This window comes from Nipponia nippon, unplaced genomic scaffold (assembly GCF_047370975.1).
Source record: "Nipponia nippon isolate SJK-2023a ecotype South Korea unplaced genomic scaffold, ASM4737097v1 scaffold_7, whole genome shotgun sequence".
NCBI classification, from domain to species: Eukaryota; Metazoa; Chordata; class Aves; order Pelecaniformes; family Threskiornithidae; genus Nipponia; species Nipponia nippon.
The window spans coordinates 33,590,640-33,607,875 of record NW_028262391.1 but is presented as its reverse complement, the minus strand read 5'-3'; the positions used below and the strand labels follow the sequence as shown (position 1 = coordinate 33,607,875).

Sequence of the window (17,236 nt, the reverse complement as noted above, 5' to 3'; positions counted from 1 at the left end):
GCACGTCTGAGCACCCAACGGCACCAAAATCCCAGCTGTGATTTGCACAAGTAACACATCCCAAGGGTGTTTTCATTAACCTGTGCCAGAATTGGGGCAGATTTGGGGCAGGTGCATATGGAAATGGAAAGCTGGAAGAGCTGTGGCGGGGTTTTGAGCAGCCTGTGCCCCAACATGGGCACCCGCTGTGCATGGGAAGGTGCATTACAGGCACATAAAAAGCCTGTGATGTGAAGAGAGGGATGGGATTTGGGGCCTGGACCTCAGCCAACTGACCAGAGGACCCAGCACTGGGCAGTATTTCCCCAGTTACCTGTGGCTAAAGCAAGTTTTCCTTTTCCCACTCCTTCCTTCTCTCATTTTTCAATGCCTCTGGTTCATGCCTCAGTTTGTCAAACGGTGATGCTTTCCAAGGCTTTCCTGAGAGCCATCCCCTGCAGAAATCTTGAGGCCATCTTTTCAGCGAGGCTTTTACATTTGCTCCTCACTGCAGATGCACGCAGCTGACCGTTTACAGCAGCAGACATCAAGGCCGGGTGGCTGTGATGTAGAAAAGGGAGAGAGATGCTTTTTTTTCATCCTCCTTTGCCTCTTTGGTGGCCATCATACTCCTTCCTCAACCAAGGCTTGCCAGCAAAACACTCTGCAGCAGGGAAGTATCTGTGACACCAAAGGCTTTCTAGCCTTGAACTAATGGACTAGTTGGATGGAAGAGAGCAGGCTTGGAGATGTGCCCCTCCAAGAGCTTCTGGCACAAAGCGGCTTCATTGAGCAGCAATTATTATATTAACTCCATAAATATTTTAACTTCTCAAGCAAAGCAAGGAGGAAATAACTCTTCAGGGTGGAATTAATAAGACCAAACCTCATTAAATCTCCCTAGGACAGACTGACAAATGTTTTAATAAGACGATGGGAAGGATTCCTTTGGTGCTGGTCTTCTTAATGACTTGTTTTTGCAATGCCAAATAAGATGTCTGCTAGAGGAGACCCTGAGGGATTGCTGAAAAGCCTCTGAGCATGCACATTTCAGACCTGGCTCCTGAGAACAAATGTCACAGCCTGGTTGGCAAATGGCCAGAGTAAGTTAAGTGGGGGGAAAAAACCCCACTGTTGTTTTAATTTCAGAGCTGTTGGACTTACTGGCCTGCCAAAAAGCATCAGATCTTCATGGACACCCCAATATTCCTCTGCACTGGCTGGTGTAGCTTTGTACCCAATATCCACTCATCCAACGAATCTTAATGTAGGAAATTAAGCTGATTTAAATGAACATGGGAATCACCCGTATGATTTTTCCTAAAGCTGAACCAAGATTATAGGCTGTAGTTAGGTAACAAAATCCCAACACTTAACTACGCAAACTCTTGCAGCCTTATATTCTAGCACCCGGAGCCAGTCCATGTGATCAGACAGCATTCGGCATAGCCTGCGCCTTCATAAACATGATTTTCCAAAAGGGGCAGGCTCCCATGCTGGGGGGAGTGATTTGTTCACATGAAGCCTGGGAAAGGTTGATCAGGAAATTTTTTGGTGGCATTTGCAGGCGCCAGGCTATAGAGTCTTGGCGAGCAGTGGAAAAGTGGAGGTAAATAGCAGCACGTTACCCCATTTATTTTATGTATGGATTGAAATGGAAAAGCAGTGGTGCACTCTTCACGCCTCTGGAAGAGGAACTGAGTGTGGGATAAACAGCACAGAGCAGGTGTAAAATCAGTGAATGGGCTTGAAGCATCCATGGGGGATGTGGTATGTGGTTTGGACAACTATCAGAGGAGAAGAGGACAAGGCAGTGCCGTTGCACTAGAAAGGGACATTAATGGGGAATTACTGTGTCTTTGCAGTGCAATAGTGCTTGGAGCAGCAGTGAGGGTTTGGGGCATGGGGACCTATGTGCACCCCCATGCTTGCATCCAGCCCCTGTGCTCGGCAAGGCAAATCATGCCCCAGAAAACCAGCACTCTTAATTAAAAGGATAATCCAATCAGCCACTCGAAGGAGCGCACACAGCTCCGTGTTTAGCCACGGCAGCTCCCAGAGGCCTTCAGGTCTATATTAAATCCATGAGAAGGGGCATATAGCCCCCAGCCCACAGAAACAGCCACCCTCCGCCGAGGCAGCAATCAGATCCCCAGCACCAGCAATCAGAGCAGGGCTGGGTGCGAGAGTTAATCAAAACCTATCTGTAATTATAGCAGAGCCTGTTTGAGCGCCTGATTAATATATTTATGCCGTCATTACAGGCAGGCTGCTGGTTGCAGGCAGGGGCGTGCGCAGGGGGAGCAGCTGTGGAGAGGGGGCACCGCAAAAAAAATTGTTTCAGATCCCAAATGCAATGATATGTCTTTGCCAAGGAGATTTATCGATTTAATACACCCTCCTTAGCCAGAGTGTGGATAGTGGAAGATGTATTAAATGATAAAATAATTGCCTGGGCAAAGGTGTGGATTTGGCCCAGTGTGGGGCTCTTTCCAAAGCGTGCTGGCAGAAGAAGATGAAGGGTGAGGTACCTTGACAGTGAATTTAATACACTGTCTACACAGACTTATTCAGATGTGATATGTATGTCTGTGTGTATATGTATAATACGGTGCTTGGAAAGAATACACATATATAGGGTATATATTGCATGTTCTGAGCAAGTTGTGAGTATTTTTCTAGGGAGAACAGAGGTCGTCCAGCTATCCAGGAATATTTGTGACTGCATTCAAATTTTTTTCCCCAATCCAAATGCTCAACAAATGTTTTCACATCACTCCCTTGTCTCTATTGCTGTTTATTTGTCTTGCAGTGGTGCCTGTGTCTCCTATGGAGGGGGCTCGGTGTGGTCCTCCACCAGCTGCTACATCCGTGGTCGCAGGCTGCCTGTTCATCCCTCTCCCTGCCTGCACAGGGCAAGGGAAAACTGGGCAGGACTTGTCAGATGTCTGAGCTTGGCATGGTGGCACTTGCATCCTGGTCCAAAAAGCCCAGCAGCAACCCCCTCCGTAGCAGGCAAGGAAGCGCAGCCAGCCCTCGGAGGCTGCGTGGTCTTGTGACATGGCACCCGCTGCTCTGCGCCCTGGTAAAATAAGGCAAAATCCCGAAGGGCAAAGCGAGGGAGACATCTATCTTTGGTTCCCCCAGCGAGGCAGAGGCAGTCTCAAGGCAGCCAGGTGGGGACACTGCTCCATCACACTCATCATCCCATACTTATTCGTATGAGCGAGCAGTGCCACACCGGCTGCACTTAGTTTCAGGGTGTTACGAATCTCACTGTTAACAACCAGCAGGTGAGTGGGTTTTTCTAAGCCGGCTGATCTTGTTTTCAAACATTGCCAAGCTGTGGAGGAAGGAGATAACTCAGAGGTGATCACTCAGTGTTAAGGGTTGTGTTTCTGAGGCTTTGATGATCCCTGGCCAGGGAGATTCCCCTGCCACCCCGCCTGGTCTTCTGATGCCTCTCCCCATATCCTGCACTAATGCCAGCTTTCCTCCCTCTGACCCAGCTGTTGGATGATGGTGCTGGTGAAGCACACTGGGCTGTGCTGGGGAGCACTGGGGCTGCAGAGGGGAGCATGGTCCTGCTTGGAGAAAGGCTCAAAAGGTAGCAGGGTCCCATGTGTGCTGCCGAGTGCATCCTCCAAACCATCACAGTGCTTGGTCCTCATGCAGATCTGCTGCAGCCCATGGAGTGCCCTGAGCCGGTCCCATCTCTGTTTGACCAGTGTCCTGGGATGGGCTGTGCTGGTGAAAGAACATAGTGCATCAATCCCTGCCCTCCTTATGTCTCCCTCCCTGCCACCCTACAGCAAGCAGCTGCAGGAGATCATGAATAGGCCGCATGGCATGGCAGTTTGCTTCAGCATCACCATCTGGCGATGATCACCATGTCGTGCGTGTCCCCCAGAAACACCATGGCTGTGATGGGGAGGGGAGCAAGTTTTTTTGTTTTAGAGAGAAGTCATTAACCACTGCGCTAGTTGGATGCTCAAGAAATGTGTGCTCCCCTGCCAAATCAGGGGTGAGAAATCAGCTCTGCAACCAGTTTCCCCAGAAGTGTTTTTCTTCAGCTCATTCTTCTTTTATGATTTAAAATAGGAGATAAAGGCCCTCTGGGTTCTTGTGGAGCTGCTCCAGTTGCCATGGAAATAACCCTCGTTAATCGCTTCACCATAAAACAAGAATAATTTGCTTTGGGGAGCTTGGGGTAGTCATGTTGTGCTGCTGCGTGCTCAGATAACTGGTGGTGCTGGGACCACTCCGGTCTCACCTCTGATTTTGGTCATTGCTGGCGGCATGCAGGGAGCCGGGAGCATCCATCCCCATCTCATGGCACCAAAAAGTCGTGAGTCCTGGAGGAGTCCTGTGCCAGGAGGAGCCGGCACACAGGGGTGGGCTGCCCAGCAGGGGTTTGCCTGGGCCACGTGCTGTCCCAGCAGGCACTGATGGGCTGGAAAGCGTGCGGAAAAAGTGATGCTAGTGAGTTTGGGCTTAGAGGAGCCTTTTTTTTCACCACAAGTTTTTCTTTAGCTCTGATGCTGAGTGGTTAGCTTCAGCCAGACCTGATGTGGCCAGTGGTCTCACTGGACTGGTCTTGGTCTGGTTGGGGTCAGGCCAGTTGGGCTGGTGTTGGACTCGCTGGAGTGGTGTTGGGCCAATGTTGGACGTGTTGGACTGGTTGTGCCGGTGTCGGTCTGGTTGTGCCAGTGTCCCGCCTCTGCCAGTGGCTGGCAGGAGGTGGAGGACCAGGACTGTGCCATGGGCAGGGCGCAGCAAGGCTGTGCTGGGGAAGGGGCCCTGGGTGCTTTTAACAAGATCAGTTGTGCTGTTAAAACATTTTGTTAAGTGTTTTCTGTCTTTGGAGGGTTTGGATTACCCCGGGAGCTTCTGTCACTTGAACAGCTTGTCCTCATCCACTAAAGTTCCCTTGGAGCAGCCTGCCTCCTGCTGAAGGCATTCTTGCTCTGTGGGCTGTCTCCATCCTGCCTCTGGCCCCAAACGGCCAGAGCTTTCCTTTTCTCCCTCTTCAGAAAAAAAAAAAACCCTAATGCCAAAATATGCTGAGGCTCTTGTCTCGCAGCGCAGGATGGGAGGGAGGCTGGGTGGGGACTGCCAGAGCTTTCTGCTGCTGGCTTGAAGGCATCTTCAGCTTGCGGTTCCCCGGTGAGAGCCATGTTTATTGTCCCAAACCCCTTTTACTTAAGCGCTGGGTTGGCCGTACCGTTGTGGCCTAATGCACTAGATGATAACATGCTGAAGCTCTCAGAGTAGGGGTCTCCAAAGCACAGGAGGGGCCACTTTTCATACCTGCACCCACTGGCTCTTGCCCTGCAAGGCAATAGTAAAGTAATTTAAGATCATAGTAAATAGAGCAACTATGGGCTTTGGGTAATTGCCTCTTTACATTGCTTTATTTATCTGTAAATAAAGCAATGCTGATGTGCCTTGCTGCCTGCACTCCCTCCCGTCACAGCCTCTAGAAGTCTGTCCCAGGAGTGATGGATGCTGGTGGGGCTACATGCTGGGCAACACATAAGTGCTGGAGGGCTATATGCTTCCCGTGGGGTGGGACAGCCCATGCTCATTCCTCCTGTGGCCCTTACGGTCAGGGACATGGAGGGGACCGATTTGTGCGTGGGATGTTGGACAGATGCTGCACCAGCCAGGGTGCCCGCCGGCACTGGGCAGTCAGCACTGGGTCTCACCGTGCTTACTGTCTGCCTTGGCAGGTGTACGAGAGCGGCAGCAATGTGGACCAGTTCGTGACCCGCTTCCTGCTGAAGGAGACAGCGAACCAGACCCAGTCGCTCCTGAGCTCCGTGGAGAGTGCTGTGGATGCCATCGACGAGCAAACCAACCCTGCCAGGTCTGCAGCACCTCCTGCCCCCCTTTCCGCTTCCCAGTTGATTTTGGTGCAGGGGGGTGGAGGGAGAGGAGGAGGATGCTTTTGTGGGGCAAGGGAAAATGCAGCAGACAGTGTGGGGGAGCAAAGGGGAGGTGGGCAAGTGGCTGCCTTTACCTTTGCCTCCCTTCCTGGCTTGCTGAGAGCTCCTGGGGCTTTCCTCCACCGCTCTGTCCTGCCCTGTCCCTTACTCTCCTGCAGCCCTAAGGATCCCTCTTGACCCCTTCACCCATGAACGGTGCAGGGGGAATGCAGGCAACGGGGCAGCACCCTGGGGCCAGGCTGGGCAGCGCTGGGTGCATGGGGCTGCTTTTCCAAGCAAAGCCACTGGTCCCATCCAGGGCAAAACGCAGGCACCAGCAGCAGGGTAGCTGTGTCTGGGGTGTGCTGGGGGCAGCCCGCAGCAGGTGGCTTGCTGTGCCAGGGATGCTGTCCCTCCTGCTGGGGCATCCAGTGGGTGAAATCATCCACAGAGGCGAAAGGCGTTTGTGCACTGGGGACAGATACTGCCGTCTTCAGGTCCCATGTGAGGGGTCCATCCCCATCCCAGCAGCCCAGCACGTGCTACCGAGCTTTGAGAAGACAGAAGAGAGAGTGTCAAGATTTCTCAAGTGCTGCCGGGGCTAAAATATAAGGGGTACCCAGCAGCATAGCCCAAACCTCAGCACGGCCCCCCTTGGTGTCACAGTGTCATTTGCCTCCCCGGAGTACCTCTGTCACTGGCTGTAACCAGGACAGGTTGCCACGGAAACCGTTGATCAGATGCTCAGGAAGCAAATCCCTCTTCTGCCATACCTGCAAACCAGGAGGCCACGGGATCCTTGGGGGGATGCCTTGGCTTCCCTGTGCCACGGGCGGGCAGAGGGGGCCAAGGCACATGGACCACAGAGAGTGAAAATCCCAGCTCCCCACTGGGACACCACAGGGACCGACGTGCCTGAATGCTTTGCTGCAGCCAGGTCTTGGTGTTTTGGGTTTTAACATCAGCAGCAGTTGCATCCTGGACAGGCAGCAGTGGGCTGGTCTCACAGGAGCTGTTGCTGCCTGGGGCACAGTGAGACCCTGGGCAGCTCTGGTGGCATCTCACCAGCTTTCCTAGGAGGAATGCTCTGGGTTTCATCACCCCACATTGCTTTCTTCTCCCCATTTTGGAAGGAAACCACTGGCCTGTGGTAAACCTTGTACAAAACACGTGGAAAAAGAGCTCCTGGGAAACAATGAGGAAACAAGCCCAACATCAGAAGGAGCAATTAGAGCCCATGAAAGACTTTGCTGGCTTTTATTTGTCGACGTGTGGGCCCAGTTCATAATGAGGAGTATTGTAGTTGTTTTCTCATGGTGATAATAGCCAAAAAAAACCCCAAACCCACAAAACATGATCTCATGCATCCACATGAAGACAAAGAGGTGGCCTAAAAAGCAACAAAATAAAGGGCTGTAAAATGAAGTGCAAGAGCAGAGCGTCCAAGCCTGAGACACCTCATTAAATTGTGATTAAAAAGAAATCTCTGTCTGTTCTCGCCTAATTTCCTGCTTATTGATGGGGCATTATTCAGCGCCAGTGGGATTATTGCACAGCCTGTAGCAACGGGGATGTTCCTGCCACCTTTATCGCTGTTCTTGCTTCTTTATCTTGGGAATATTCTTCAGGACCAGATCCACTCGTCACATTCCTGTGTGCATGGTCAAGTCCACACTGGCTGATTTGAGGGGACAACGGCAGCCCAGACATTGCTCCCTCGGCACCAAAGGAGCCAGCTGAAATTAACTGGGATAGCTGGGGAGGGTAAAGAGGGCACCTGGCTGCTTTGCTTTGGAGGGAGCTGTGTGCCTGGGGAGGGACAGGAGGGCAGCAACAACGCTGGCTGGTGTTGTGCCCATTGGCTCCCCTGCGCTCAGTGTGTTATCTCCAGCCAGGAGCCTCATGGCTGGCAAGAGATGCCAAAAGGAGCTGGGGCTCCCAGGCACTTCCGTCACCGGGCAGCCAGCATGGAGCTGCTCTCACTGGAAGGAGACGCTGGAAACCCTTTGAGCAGCTCAGCCTCTCCCTCTGCTGCTCAGGCTTCCCATCAGTGGACGAGGAAGGAAAGAGAGGGTCTTCCTTCCCAAATACCATTCCCATCTTGCTGCACACCCTTGTGGGGATGGCAGGTCTTAGCATCCTCTCTGGCTTGCAAATGAACAAGGACCTGGGGGGACCACTGAGAAGCTGAGGCTGGATGGTCATTGATGTTTCAGGGGTACATGCATACGTGAGTGTGCACACTTGCATCTTTTCTCCAAGAGGCGTTGCAGGATGAGCCAGGCCAAATGGGCTTTCTAGCCCCAAAGGAAGAAGCAAGGTGGAGGAGATGCTACGGTGGATGTGTCTCCATTCTCCAGGAGAACTGCAGCTGCAGCCTGTTGGTGGGAATGCACAGCCAGGCTGCCAGGCTTTCCCTGCTCACGGGCAGCAGTTCAGGCATGGGCAGCCTGTGTGCTGCCTGTGTGCCAGCAACTGTTCCCATGTGTTAGTCGCCAAAACCATCCAACTGCAAAACCAGGCCTGCTAAGGTGCAGCCAGCTGGCTAGGCACAGCTGCCAGCGCCCGAATGCCCAATGTTGTGGGTGTCTGCCTAGGGAAGAAAAAAATCCCCAGGGGCTGCAGGAGATGCCAGGAGGGCTGTTGCCGTGTTTCATAAGCAGGAGAGAAAAGTGACGGCTGCTGGGAGCAGCCCACGGATGTTGCTTTAATTCTGACCCCCCCCACTCCAGGTGACACTGAAGTATGGTACGGGAGGGAAGCCTACGCTGCCCGGGCACTGTTGCTCTCCAAGGGGTCTGGCATTGGTGGCACAGCTGCCAGAAAGGCTGCTCCAACATTGGCTCCCCGGGGCCGCTCACGGCAGGCTGTACATGCCTGGCTCTGCCCTCCCTGACGGCCTGCGTGCTCTCTGGTTTCAGGCACTACCCCAGCAAGGCTGGCCACAGTCTGATGGACACCTGGTACGACAGCCCCATGCCCAGCTACTCTCCCACCAGCCAGATGGTCCCCAGGGAGCACAGGAAGAGCTTCCAGACTGGTAAGCGATGGCTGCTTCCCGGCCGCGCTGGCAGCCTGTGGTGGCTCGGGGCACTTGAGGAAGGGAGCTGCAGTCCCGGCAGCAGCACAGAAGTGATGCTTGACTTCCCCGGAGGGCAGTGGGGCTCTTGGGGGTGCCCACGGGTGTGTCTCGCTCCATCACTGCCTCCTGGCTCCACGCAGGTTCCCCTGACACCAAGGCAGAGGGGCTGGAGGGGCAGATCAACAGGCTGGCCGAGCTGATCGGCAGGCTGGAGGACAAGGTAAGGGCCAGCGTTTCCACACATGGGGTTGTCCCTTGGGTGTCCCCACAGCCCCACCACCTCCCTCCCCTGGTTGGGATGGAGGTGACCAAGAGGCGGCCATGCCCATCCCTGTGCTGTGGTGTGCATGGGCCATGGGTGGGAGCTGGGGTGGTGGTGGTGGTTACATCTGATGAGCTGAGAGCAGCTATTGACTGTGGAATGTTTAACTGTGAGTTTATTTAAACAAGAAAAAAACATAAGGCGGCAACGTTTCTTGCAGAGACAGTCTTACTCCATCTAGGGACTGAAGGAGGAAACGTTGCAGCACAGGAGTTGTTTCTGAAATCCTCCTGGTTTGCACTTTCAGGGCAGAAGGGGACAGGGTGGTGCTGTACGTGGGGGCAGAGAGGTGCCGTGAAGGCTGAGGGCAGAAAAATGTCCATCATGGTTGCCCGAGGAAATAAGAGTGTGCCCGGGGTTGGGAAGGCACGAATGGGCACTGAGGAGGGATAGGTACCCTTGCTCCTGGCACCCCAGGGACAATTCAGGGATGGTGAAAAGGTGACAGCTGTTTTGGGGCTGATGCAAGGACATGGTGTCATGGATATCAGCTGCGCTTGGAGCATGGGGAGCTTTTGCAGAGGGTCCTGAATGGAAGGGCGCGAAGGCGCAAACAGTTCTCGGAGCCGTCCCCTGCAGAGAAGGGTCACAGCCCATCATGCCAAGTGCTGGGGACAGAAACCCACCAGTCTGGGAGGGACACGCAACCTCAGTCCACCCCCCCACTGCTCTTCCCTCTTCCCAGACTCTCTGGTTTGACCTGCACCAGCGGCTGTCGGACAGCGAGAGCACAGCTTGCACGGTGAGAGTGCCTGGCCACCACCCACCACAGGGTGCTGGGGTGTCCCTGCAGCGTGGCATCAGACTTGGGGGGGGGGGGGAGTGGGGGGTAGGAGGGGGTGTGTCACCGTATTTTTTTGTGTCTTACGTGCCACTGTGTTTTCGGGGGCCCGGCAGTACCTCCTCCTGGTGCGGGACGAGATGACCGTGTCGCACAAGCACCTGGGCGAGTTTTGCAGCTCCCTGAAGCAGTACCTGAAGAGTGTGGCTGGGGAGCAGGACTGCTTCCAGTGGGTACCGCCGGCAGCTGCGCATCGGGGGGCCGGGGGACTCGGGGGCAGGGCAGGGGGTGTCCAGCTGCCCTCACAGCAAGGGTCACCCCACCAAGGGAAGGGCTGAGGCAAAACAGCAAGGATTTGAGGTGTAGTGATGCTTGGCCAAAACCCTTTTACATGGGCTGGGGAGTGCTGGGGGGGGGTGTCCCCCAACTGGGCTGCTGGGTCTGGGGTCGCCCCTCGGTGGTGCCTGTGTCTGCACAGGCCAAGGGGGGAGGGATGCCCCATGGTTCGGGGCTCACCCATCTCCCTGTTCCCACCAGCATCACTGCGGTGAAGCTGCCCGACGGGGTCACCTTCATTGTCTACGAGTTCTGGGAGACTGAGGACGACTGGAAGAGGTAGGGGAGGGGGCACAAAAAGCTCATTTTTGGGTGGGGTGTTTGTGCACGGAGGGGTGTTGGAGCTACAGAGCCCCAAGCTCTGTCCCCTGTCTGATGGCAGGGGCAAGGATCTGTCTGTTTCTCTGTCCTGCGGCTGTCACTGTAAAGGGGACAGGGGGCTTGGGAGGTCTCTGTGCATCCCCGCCTGGGGATGCCTTTGGACATGGAGTATGGGAGGTCTCACTGTCCTGAACCATGACAGAGTGCTTTGCCCAAGCACTCTGGGGAGGGTGAGCGGGCCTGCTGGCACCCAGCCCCTGCCAGAGCCGATGGGGTTGGAGGTGGGGCTGGGATGGTGATTTAGGGGGAGGCTGTCACCCCCTCTCTCCCACCCGGGCACAGGCACCTGCAGAGTGCCACCTGCAAGGGCTTCCAGCACGTCAAGGTGGACACGCTGAGCCAGCCCGAGGCCATCTCCAGTGTGGCCGTGCCAGGTAGGAGGGCAGCTGCCCCGTGGAGTGGGGGACAGAGACCCCGGGTGGCCAGCACCACTCCCACTGCCAGGGAGTAGGGGTGGGCAGGGGGCACGGGGTGGGGGGCAGCGCGGACTGGGCTGGGTGGGACAGGGGAGTTGGGGCGATGCGGGGCCGGGCAAGGGTGACCCTCCAGTGCTGTTCCCCTGCAGCTGCCTGGTGCACCCTGAGCCGAGAGTGACTGCCGGTGCCGGGGGGGCCGCCAGCACCCGTCCCCACTGTGGGGTGGCCGTGACCCCCTGTGTGGCTGGGGGGTGGGAGGTGTCGGTGTGACCTTTCTGCAGTGAAGGAAACCTCCGTGTGTGTCCCCAGCACCCCATAGGGTCCACCCCCCCGCTACCCCATCACCTGGGTCACGTCTCCCTGGAGTGGGGTGGTCTCGGGAGGGGGTGGGGGTGGGCCCTGGGGTCTGCCAGGGAGGGGCTGGCAGGGTTGGGGGGGGGGGCATCCTGCAGGCATGAGCAGGCAGGGAGTGGGGAAGGCAGGGTGCAGGCAGCCAGGTGATGGGGAAGGGGCAAGGCAGGGGTAGGGAGCCAGTGATGAGGAGCAGGGGTGGGAGTGGGAGGCTGGAGCCCCCCTGGAGGGGGTAAGCTGGGGGTCCCTGCTAGTCCCCAGGGCCACCTGGGGAGGGGGCTGGGGGCGGGGGGTGAGGCTGTGCTCAGCACAGTGTGTGTGCCCCTGCAGGGATGGGACCTGTGTCCCTGGGGTGGGTCAGGGTGGTGGCAAAGGGGGGTATCCCTGCTCCCGAGGTGCCCCTTAGTCCTGCAGGGTGCGGGTGATCCCAAGGGGTTTCCTTCATGTGTGCGGGGTGGCAGCGGGTGCCTTGCAAGCGTGGGGGTGACTCCCCCCCTGCTTTTTGGGGTCTGTATGTCTGTCTGTGCATGTCTGTCTGTGTGCAGTGCCAGTCCTGCCCCCCCCACCCCGCCATGCCCGGGGGTCCCTCAGGGTGTGCGGCACGGGGCCCTCACCGATGCCCTGTCCCATCTTTATTAGCTGCTGTACAACGGGGACGGTGATGCCAAATAAAACCACAACGGGACCCAGTGGTGTAGCTGTGTCCGGGGCGGCTGTCCGGGGTGAGGGGGCTGGGGGGGGCACGATGGGAGGGGGAGGCCATGGCCCCTCAGCGCAGCAGCCCCAGCACAGCCAGCGCAGCGCTCTGCCCGCAGACGAAGGCGCCGCCGAGCACAGAGAGGACGCCCCAGGAGATGAGAGCAGCCCTGAGGGGACATGAGCAGGGGACTAGTGGGACAGAGCCGACCCCCAGTAACATGCCACCCCCTGGTGCCCGGACCCCCAGGTGTGGGGATGTCTGCAGGGTCTCAGCCTCCTTGGCCATGATCCTCTGCATCACTCCCGGCGGATGGCCGAAGACCCCAGCAGCCCCTCTGGCTTGTCCCCTGTGCCCACTGCAACAACATACAAAACCTGGTCAAAAGCGTGGCATCTGCCACCACAAGACCATCCCCAATTCTGCCTGCGCCTGGTGGCCCCGCTGAGGGGGCACAAACCCTACTTTGCCCCCCCCCCGTGCTCAGGCACAGCCGCTCCCACACACCCCCAGCCCCCACCCTACCGCCACATGCCCCCACCCCTGTCCCCTCCCCAGCTCCATCCCCATCCCTGCAACCTGGGGGTTTGCACCTCCCTGTCCCCCTCTCCCCGAGCACACAGCCCCCCGCCTCGGCCGGACACTGAGCCCCTGGAACACGGCACTCACCCCCAAACCGCACTGCTGCTCCATCGTAGGGTCCTCGGCACCATGCACCTTCCTGAACTGCCCCAGACAGGCTGGGACTGTCCCCTTGCTGTCCCCATCGCCCTGGCTCGTGTTGTCCCCTCTGGTGACGGCACTCCTGGGCTCATGCCCTGGCGGGTCTCCCTGAGGGACCTCTCCAAGTCCTTGTTGCCCACCTGGGTGCCCCTGCTCACCTCCTGCCTTGGCATGCCAGCACTTTGGCACCCCTGGGGGCACCCTTGCCCCTGCCCAGCCAGCCATTGCCCCCCCAGGGCACCCTCCTGGCTGAGACCCCAAGGTCCTGGGGTGCTCCCTCTGGCTGCCATGGGGGGCAGGACCACCCCACATCACCTCTACCCTCACTCAGGTGCTGCTGCTCCCCCACGGGCACCGCAGACATGCTTTGGCACATGCTTACCCCAAAACTCACCAGCACCATGCCAGGTCCTCCCAACATGGGCTGCTGCTGTGCCCCAACCTCTCTGGCCAGGAGTGGTGATGGGGACACACCGCCCTGGCGCAACAGACACTAAACACCTGATGGCTGCCCGCCTTGGGGCACCATGCCCCTCTGACCCCCACCTTGACCCCCACCCCAGCCCCAGCACCAGTGCCTCCAAACCCTGCGGCTCCCCTTCCCCTGCAGCTACCCTGCCTTGCAAGGGGTCTGGTACCTGGGCACCTCCCTGATGCCTGGGCACATCCCTGGTACCCAGGCACACCCCCGATACCTGGGCACACCCCCACTGCCTGGGCACACCCTTGGTACCCGGGCACACCCCTGATACCTGGGCACCTCCCCAATGCCTGGGCTCATCCCTGATATCCAGACACATCCCTGATACCCAGGCACAGCCCCAATACCCAGGTACATCCCCATTGCCTGGGCACATCCCTGATATCCAGGCACATCCCGAATGTCAGAGCACATCCCTCCATACCCACCTTTCAGCCCCACCACAGCCCCCATGTCCCGCTGCTTTCAGTGCCTACAGGTGCCCCAAATCCCCCTCCTCATGGTGCTCCCACCTTGGCCAAGGTGACTCCCAGGGACCCTGCCTGGGCCATGGGTCATGGGATGCTGCACCCTGCCCCTGCCCCTTGCCCTTGCCCACTGCCGAGCCCGCAGACACTCACTTTTTGCGTGGCCCAAGGGTGCAGGTCCCGGTCATGCACACCAGGCACAGCCCTGCTGCCAATGCAGAGGCTCAGCCGTGCTGCCATGGCACCCCTCACCCAGGTCCCACTGCAGCATCCCCCATAAGCACACCCCTGCACCCCCAAAATGGGGCCAGGAGGGCCACCACTGCAGCCCCCCTCACCCTCCGCAGCCATGCTCTCGGCACCCGTGAGCCCTCCCCTCCTGCTGCTCACTCTTGCCTGGGAAGATGAATATGAAGAAGGCGCTGATGCCCCCGATGAGCTCAATGACCTTGCCGATGTCTGGCACAAACAGAGCGATGGCGAGTGTGGCGGCCATCCAGGCGACCGTCAGTGCCACCCGGCTCCGCCGCTCGTGCACCTCGGACACTGCCGTGGCCCCACGCTTGGGGGTCACCCACATGTCCCGCACCACCGATCTGGGTAAAGGGAGTCGGGGGGGCTGATGGCACCCAGCAGAGCTGCACTGGCCGGGGGAACACCTGGCTTGCCATCACCCCCTCACCTGCCCAGCAGCACCACGATGGGGTAGATGGTGACAATGGAGACGCCAAAAAGCAGGCGGGCGACGATGACAACTGGGTCGTTCCCTGGGTAGGACATCAGGACGTCAGATGCCACGGCCTCGCCGAAGGTCAGGTAGCCATAGAGCCCTGCTGACGAGGAGGCAGGGGGTGGGCAGCCATGCCGCTGAGAAGGACGGAGGAGCCCCGAGGAGGATGGATGAGCTCTGGGGACAGGGGACCTCTGGGGCAAGGAGAGGCTGAAGGGCTCCAGTGCTGGGGTTACCAGTGAGGGAGTAGATGAGCAGGCAGATGAGCATGGAGAGCACGGAGACGGTGACCCAGTGGCAGAAGCTCTGGTTGCGCATGCTGCTGTAGATGGCCACGCAGGCCTCATGGCACTGCAAGGCACGGGGCGACAGCGCTGGGGCCCTGTGCAGGGACACCCTCACCACCAGTGCCTTCCCTCCCACCTGTGGGTGCCCTGTTCCACTCTCCCCCATCCCCAGGGGCTTGTGTCCTGCCCCACAGCCATCTCTGGTGACAGCCACAGGTCCCCTTCCCTGCAACCACCCCCCCGCAAGGGATGGTGTCCCCATGGTCCGGGATGCCATGGGAGGCTGCCAGCACTGCCCTGGCAGCCGGTGACAGTGGGGCCAGGGTGACCTACCTGGAAGCCAAAGCAGATGGTGGGGATGACGCTGAAGACAGAGGCCCAGGAGGAGGCCCTGTGGCATGAGGGGGAGGAAGTGCAGAGCAAAGGGCGTGAGGCCCCTGGAGGCAGAGGGGACCTTGGTGGCATAAGCTGTGAAGCCTGGATGCCACTGCAGGAACCTCCCACCCGGTGATTTTGGGAGAAGTGGGGATTGCCAGGGTGAAAGCTGGGGCTGGGAGCTGCCACCCCACCACCACCCTGCCAGCACTGTCCCCAGCTCACACCCCCCTGCCCCAGCAACCCCCTGCACTGCCTCCAGCCCTGCCCCATGCCACTGCTGATGAAGGACAGGGCGCGAGCGATGTGGGGTTGACCCCCCCCCCCCCTACCTGGAGGGCTGGGGGAGCTCAGGCAAGCCCAGGCTCTCTGCCTGCAGGTGGTATTTCAGGACGATGACCAGGGTGAGGTAGCAGGCGGCCAGCGTGCCCAGGATGCTGCCGGGGCATGGGAGAGCATCAGCACGGAGACCCCTGGCAGCCAGGAGGGAGAGGGGTCCCATGGCCCCACAGGGACCCTGGAGGAGGTGGCCTGGGGTACAGGGTGCCCAGGGGTGGGCCAGTGTGGGGGTAGCTCAGGTGGTACCTGGAGTACTTCTGGAAGCCGATCTCCCTGGGGACGGAGAGTGGGAAGATGACGAGGATGCAGAGAGCCGAGAGGGTGAAGCGCTGGTCCGCGTACCAGGGGGGCGGCGGGGGGGCCCCGCTCAGCGTCCCGTTGGGGTACAAGGAGTCACACACTGTGGGGGGCAGCAGGGGGGGGTCAGCTGCGCCCTGAAAGGTGGCCCAAGGGGTTCGGGAGCACCACACCATGACAGGGCCAAGGAGCCCCATGTTCTTGGGCGTCCCAAGAAAAGCCCGGGGCTGCCCCCAGCCCACATGGGACCAACTTCCCCTCACTCCCAGGAGCCACCGGCCCCAAGCAAGCCCTGAACGTGGTGGGGGGAAACAACTCACGTTTCTCCAGCTGGTCGCCCACCACCCTGAGGAGGGCCACGGAGATCATGAAGAGGTTGAAGAGGAAGCAGACCTCACAGAGCTTCCCCGCTGCTGCCCCACACACTGCCCGGACGACCCCCTGGTATGTGGGCTGGGCACTGAGGGCTGCCGCGTAGCCCAGCACTGCCAGCCCGCTCACCAGGAAAACCAGTGAGCCCTGCAGGGACACGACCCGGCAAGAAGCACCACGCGGACCCTCCGTCACCCCCCGGACCCAGGGGGAACCCAGCAGGGCCATGGCCAGGGACCAGGTCACCGGCTGGGTCGCCTTGCTGCTCCAGGTAACATGGGTCAGCAAAAGGATGGAGAAACAGCCCTGCGTGGTACTTTGGGTTTAGATTTGGGTGTTTTGGGCATGTAGGGGACCGGCCACCAATTTTATTTTGGGTTGAGCTAAAAGCCAGTTTAAAGCGTGGCTTCAGATGCAAAGACCATCGCTAAGGCGGCAGCGGCTTTTGCACCCCTGCCCTGGCTGTTCCCCCTTTCAGCCTGGGTCGGGACGCGGGCGCTGAGCGCCGTGCAAAGGGGATGGTCCCCGCCAGCCCCCCAAACCCCGGGGCAGGTGACCCCCCACCCTCCCTTCGCCCCTTTCCCCGGGCCGGCAGGTGCCTCGGCTCCCTCTGGGGACGCCGCTGCCCGCAGCCCCTCGCCCCCGTGCCCCCAGCCCGGATCGGGCCCCCCCGGCTCCCCCCTTACCAGCTCCACCAGGAGGGCGGGGGCGGCACCGCCGGCCCTGCTGAAGGCCCAGGGGAAGCTCAGCAGCCCCGCGCCCAGCGCCGACTTCAGCATGATGAAGACGGCGCCGGCGGAGGAGAGCCCGGCGCTGCCGGCGGAGGAGAGCCCGGCGCTGCCCGCGGCCGCCGGCGGCAGCAGGGGCCGGCCCTCGCCCGCCGCCCGCTCCAT

General features: G+C 59.0%; 2 protein-coding genes across 2 annotated transcripts in view; one reads left to right on the top strand and one right to left on the bottom strand.

The window, feature by feature from the left end:
• Positions 1-11,602, top strand: part of NECAB2 (N-terminal EF-hand calcium binding protein 2) — an 85,264-nt gene extending 73,662 nt beyond the window's left edge. The window contains exons 6-13 of the mRNA XM_087739451.1: positions 5,712-5,848; positions 8,828-8,946; positions 9,129-9,208; positions 9,996-10,052; positions 10,208-10,320; positions 10,629-10,706; positions 11,091-11,182; positions 11,374-11,602. Of these exons, the coding sequence (XP_087595577.1) occupies positions 5,712-5,848; positions 8,828-8,946; positions 9,129-9,208; positions 9,996-10,052; positions 10,208-10,320; positions 10,629-10,706; positions 11,091-11,182; positions 11,374-11,402 (705 nt within the window). The 3' untranslated portion in view covers positions 11,403-11,602. The remainder of the gene's footprint in view (positions 1-5,711; positions 5,849-8,827; positions 8,947-9,128; positions 9,209-9,995; positions 10,053-10,207; positions 10,321-10,628; positions 10,707-11,090; positions 11,183-11,373) is intronic.
• A 742-nt stretch (positions 11,603-12,344) lies between these two features.
• Positions 12,345-17,236, bottom strand: SLC38A8 (solute carrier family 38 member 8). Its single transcript, XM_087740161.1, is given in 11 exon segments — positions 12,345-12,441; positions 14,097-14,148; positions 14,340-14,539; positions 14,626-14,798; positions 14,801-14,878; positions 14,881-15,024; positions 15,294-15,351; positions 15,668-15,772; positions 15,921-16,074; positions 16,292-16,490; positions 17,030-17,236. Coding segments are annotated over 11 exon segments (1,467 nt in total).